This window comes from Alosa pseudoharengus, unplaced genomic scaffold (genome assembly GCF_046254945.1).
Source record: "Alosa pseudoharengus isolate Yale_2024_CS ecotype anadromous, Long Island Sound unplaced genomic scaffold, YU_APseudo_1.1 YU_APseudo_1.1_scf_4, whole genome shotgun sequence".
In the NCBI taxonomy this organism is placed as follows: Eukaryota; Metazoa; Chordata; class Actinopteri; order Clupeiformes; family Clupeidae; genus Alosa; species Alosa pseudoharengus.
In genome coordinates, this window is record NW_027468774.1 from 2,652,626 (window position 1) to 2,657,625 (window position 5,000).

The 5,000-nt window shown below is 52.6% G+C and overlaps 1 protein-coding gene across 1 annotated transcript in view; it reads left to right on the forward strand.

Annotated features, from left to right (window-relative positions):
* Positions 1 to 5,000, forward strand: part of vps35l (VPS35 endosomal protein sorting factor like) — a 32,749-nt gene that overhangs the window by 13,391 nt on the left and 14,358 nt on the right. The window contains exons 14-20 of the mRNA XM_076266872.1: positions 1 to 25; positions 322 to 433; positions 1,136 to 1,252; positions 1,377 to 1,430; positions 2,363 to 2,443; positions 2,669 to 2,731; positions 4,988 to 5,000. The exon at positions 1 to 25 is cut by the window's left edge and continues 22 nt beyond it; the exon at positions 4,988 to 5,000 is cut by the window's right edge and continues 73 nt beyond it. Coding sequence (XP_076122987.1) covers positions 1 to 25; positions 322 to 433; positions 1,136 to 1,252; positions 1,377 to 1,430; positions 2,363 to 2,443; positions 2,669 to 2,731; positions 4,988 to 5,000 — 465 coding nt within the window. The remainder of the gene's footprint in view (positions 26 to 321; positions 434 to 1,135; positions 1,253 to 1,376; positions 1,431 to 2,362; positions 2,444 to 2,668; positions 2,732 to 4,987) is intronic.

Below are 5,000 nucleotides of genomic sequence, written 5' to 3' on the forward strand. Positions count from 1 at the left end.
AGAGATGTAAGAAACTGGGCAACAAGTGAGTTCCCCTCCCCACCACCAGGGGTCACTGCCCTCCCCACCACCAGGGGTCACTGCAGGGGTCCCCTCCCCACCACCAACGCTTATAGATAGATACTTTATTGATCCCCAAGGGGAAATTTAAGGCTTATCATAGCTATGCTGTGGTACTTCATTTAACTGTGCGTGTGTGTGTGCGTGTGCGTGTGTGTGTGCGTGTGCGTGTGCGTGTGCGTGTGCGTGTGCGTGTGCGTGTGCGTGTGCGTGTGCGTGTGCGTGTGCGCGTGCGCGTGCGTGTGTGTGTGCCCTGTGCAGTGCTCTGCTGTTGAACTCTGTGATGTGGGCGTTCAGGGCGGAGTTTATCGCTACCAGGGCGACGGACTTCATCACCATGATCAAGCAGTGTGACGAGGCTGGATTCCCAAAAGTAAGAGTCCAGTGTGTGTGTGTGTGTGTGTGTGTGTGTGTGTGTGTGTGTGTGTGTGTGTGTGTGTGTGTGTGTGTGTGTGTGTGTGTGCATGTGCTCTGTGCATGCTCTGTGTATATGACTGAATAAGCTCTAGATCCTTCTGTAAAACAAATCATCCCTCCCTCTTTTCCTCTCTCTCCCCCATTCCACCCTCCCTCCATCTCTTTTTCCCTGAATCTCTCTCTCCCTCTCTCTCTCTCTCTCTCTCCCTGCATCTCTCTCTCTCTCCCTCTCTCTCTCTCTCTCCCTGCATCTCTCTCTCTCTCCCTCCCTCTCCCTCTCTTTCTCTTCCTGCATGCATCTCTCTCTCCCTCCCTCCATCTCTCTCCCTGCATCTCTATCTCTCCCTCCCTGCATCTCTCTCTCTCTCTCTCTCTCTCCCTGCATCTCTCTCTCTTTCCCTCCCTCTCTCTCTCTCTCTCCCTGCATGCATCTCTCTCTCTCCCTCCCTCTCTCTCTCTGCATCTCTATCTCTCCCTACATCTATTTTTCCCTGCACCTCTTTCTCTCTCCCTCCATCTCTCTCTCCCTGCATCTCTCTCTCTCTCTCTCTCTCCCTGCATCTCTCTCTCTCTCTCTCTCTCTCTCTCTCTCTCTCTCCCTGCATCTCTCTCTCTCTCTCTCTCTCTCTCTCTCTCTCTCTCTCTCTCTTTCTCTCAGCATCTGTTGTTCGGCTCTTTGGGGCGGAGTCTGGCGTCTGCGGACCCCCCAGAGGCTGAGCGTCTGTCCATCCTGAACGACGCCTGGAAGGTCATCACCAAGATCCGCAGTCCACAGGTCAGTGTGTGTGTGTGTATGTGTATGTTTATGTGTGTGTGTGTGTGTGTGTGTGTGTGTGTGTGTGCTAATGTGGATGTTTCAGCTTGTGTACTGATGACCTGGCAACTCTCTTCTCTTTTAGGATTACATCAACTGTGCAGAGATCTGGGTGGAGTTCACCTGCCGACACTTCACCGTGAGTAGCCTCAAGTGTGTGTGTGTGTGTGTGTGTGTGTGTGTGTGTGTGTGTGTGTGTGTGTGTTACTCTAAAGGCTGATTTATGCTTCTGCGTCGAATCGACGGCGTACCCCCACAGACCCCTCTGTGTGTGTGTGTGTGTGTGTGTGTGAATCGACGGCGTACCCCCGCAGACCCCTCTGTGTGTGTGTGTGTGTGTGTGTGTGTGTGTGTGTGTGTGTGTGTGTGAATCGACGGCGTACCCCCACAGACCCCTGTGTGTGTGTGTGTGTGTGTGTGTGTGTGTGTGTGTGTGTGAATCGACGGCGTACCCCCGCAGACCCCTCTGCGTCGCCGTGCCCCCCCCCCCAAGCCCTCCACTGTCGCTCGACGTGCACCTCCAAAACATTCTAACCTCACGTCAGGCAGCGCAGACCGCAAGGACTGTGATTGGTCAACTCGCCCTGTGTGTTGATAACCGACAGCTTCCAGCAGCCTACTGTGGGGAGTTAGCAACATACTAGTTCACTGACATGAGCTTTGCAAATAAACTCAGACATATTTTGGTTACAATGACGGGATTATGTCAAGTGTCTATTTGTCAGTAACGTTTTGAAATTAGCACTTCGCCAGCAAGCAGTACTTTGTGAGCAGTTGTGGAAAAGTTTACTTGTTAACATAGCTAACATAGCTAACATAGCTTAAACTGGCTGGCAGTCACCTCGCAAACAACCTCAGACTTATTTTCTGGTTCCAATAACTAGGTCATTGGAATGTGCTGTGTCTATTTCTCGATAACTTAATATTTTAGCATGGCGGTCTAGAGTTCACCATTCTGACTGCCGTTCTGGTGGTGAGTGACGCAGAAGCATAAACTGTGTGTGTGTGTGTGTGTGTGTTGTGTGAGTGTGTGTGTGTGTGTGTGATCATGTCCTGATTTAATGTCCTCAGAAACGGGAGGTCAATGCTGTACTGGCTGACATCATCAAACACATGACCCCAGACCGTGCCTTTGAGGACGCGTATCCACAGGTAAACACTTCCTCAGGTCAAAGGTCAACCAGCCAGTGGGAAAGGAAATGAAGATGATGATGATGATGAGGAGGAGGAGGATGATGTGTGTGTGTGTGTGTGCGCACTTGTGTGTGTGTGTGTGTGTGTGTGTGTGTGTGTGTTTGTGTGTGTTTCCTCAGCTCCAGTCTGATGATGGTGATGATGATGGTGTGTGTGTGTGTGTGTGTGTGTGTGTTTCCTCAGCTCCAGTCTGTGATCAGAAAGATCCTGATGTACTTCCATGACTTCTCCGTTCTCTTCTCTATGGTAAGACTCTCGTTACACCTTCAGTCCTCTCCCTGGGTCACCTCCTGACCTCTGACCTTCAGCCCTCTCCCTGGGTCACCTCCTGACCTCTGACCTTCAGTCCTCTCCCTGGGTCACCTCCTGACCTCTGACCTTCAGTCCTCTCCCTGGTCCCCCTTTTCCACCATCGCAGCTCTGGGGTTCGGAGTCGGTGCTTGTGCCAGTTCGGTGTTGGTTCTACACGCCCACTTCAGAAGAACCATCTTGCTGTTCCATGGCCTGGGAGCCAGACAGGAGCCAGGTGGTGTAGCCTAGTCACTGGAGTCAGGTGGTGTAGCTTAGTCACTGGAGTCAGGTGGTGTAGCCTAGTCACTGGGAGAGGAGTCAGGTGGTGTAGCCTAGTCACTGGGAGAGGAGTCAGGTGGTGTAGCCTAGTCACTGGGAGAGGAGTCAGGTGGTGTAGCCTAGTCACTGGCAGCGGAGCCAGGTAGTGTAGCCTAGTCACTGGAGTCAGGTGGTGTAGCCTAGTCACTGGGAGAGGAGTCAGGTGGTGTAGCCTAGTCACTGGGAGAGGAGTCAGGTGGTGTAGCCTAGTCACTGGGAGTCAGGTGGTGTAGCCTAGTCACTGGGAGCCAGGTGGTGTAGCCTAGTCACTGGGAGCCAGGTGGTGTAGCCTAGTCACTGGGAGCCAGGTGGTGTAGCCTAGTCACTGGGAGAGGAGTCAGGTGGTGTAGCCTAGTCACTGGGAGCCAGGAGGTGTAGCCTAGTCACTGGGAGCCAGGTGGTGTAGCCTAGTCACTGGGAGCCAGGTGGTGTAGCGTAGTCACTGGGAGCCAGGTGGTGTAGCCTAGTCACTGGGAGCCAGGTGGTGTAGCGTAGTCACTGGGAGAGGAGCCAGGTGGTGTAGCCTAGTCACTGGCAGCCAGGTGGTGTAGCCTAGTCACTGGGAGCCAGGTGGTGTAGCGTAGTCACTGGGAGAGGAGCCAGGTGGTGTAGCCTAGTCACTGGGAGCCAGGTGGTGTAGCCTAGTCACTGGGAGGCAGGTGGTGTAGCATAGTCACTGGGAGCCAGGTGGTGTAGCGTAGTCACTGGGAGAGGAGCCAGGTGGTGTAGCCTAGTCACTGGGAGAGGAGCCAGGTGGTGTAGCATAGTCACTGGGAGAGGAGCCAGGTGGTGTAGCGTAGTCACTGAGAGAGGAGCCAGGTGGTGTAGCCTAGTCACTGGGAGCCAGGTGGTGTAGCCTAGTCACTGGGAGAGGAGTCAGGTGGTGTAGCCTAGTCACTGGGAGAGGAGCCTGGTGGTGTAGCGTAGTCACTGGGAGTCAGGTGGTGTAGCGTAGTCACTGGGAGAGGAGTCAGGTGGTGTAGCCTAGTCACTGGGAGAGGAGTCAGGTGGTGTAGCGTAGTCACTGGGAGAGGAGTCAGGTGGTGTAGCGTAGTCACTGGGAGAGGAGCCAGGTGGTGTAGCCTAGTCACTGGGAGCCAGGTGGTGTAGCCTAGTCACTGCATAGGCTACCAAAACAAGCGGAGCATCCTGACATCCTAAAGTGTAAACACGAGTTAGCTAGCGAGCGGTTGGCAAGTTGAATAATAATATGTGTGGTGCATAAGCTAAAGTTAGTCTACACAATGTTCTAGCCTACAAATAAAATGCGAAGGTAATATTAAGTTGGTCAGGTTTTTTTATTATAAGCTGAGCAACGTTAATGAGACATTTGTATCCCGAGACGGCAGTGGTGGAGAAACTTTGTACGATCAACTTTGAGCTCAAAGTGCTAAACTTCGTATGATCAGCTCGAAGTGCTAAACTTCGTATGATCAGCTCAAGGCGCTATATGACAAGAGAGTTTTTATTGTATCACCGTATCCATTGGTGGAGTCGAACTGGACGCGCCCTAATTGTTTTGGGCAGCTTGTGTAGTTATTGCAGTTGCTAGAAAAACTAGCATGTTAGCCAACTTTAACTCTTGATTAGCACCCGTTGTTATGGTTACGGCTGCACTGCTCTTTTTTGCTGTTCGTGGCTTTTCGAGACGTCATGAAAATCCCGCTCCCAACACCTGACGTGACCGGTTCTTATTTCTGGACCAGCTCAAAGTTGTTGCTTTGGTGAGTTGGGACCAGTTTTCCTGGTTTACCGGTTCTAGATTTGGCACTGACTCGGAACCAGCACCAGAACTGCCTTGGTGGAAAAGAGGTATGGGTCACCTGGGTCACCTAATAGGGTATGGGTCACCTAACCCTCCCCTGACCTCCTGACCTTTGACCTGTTCCTCAGGAGCGCTTCCTGC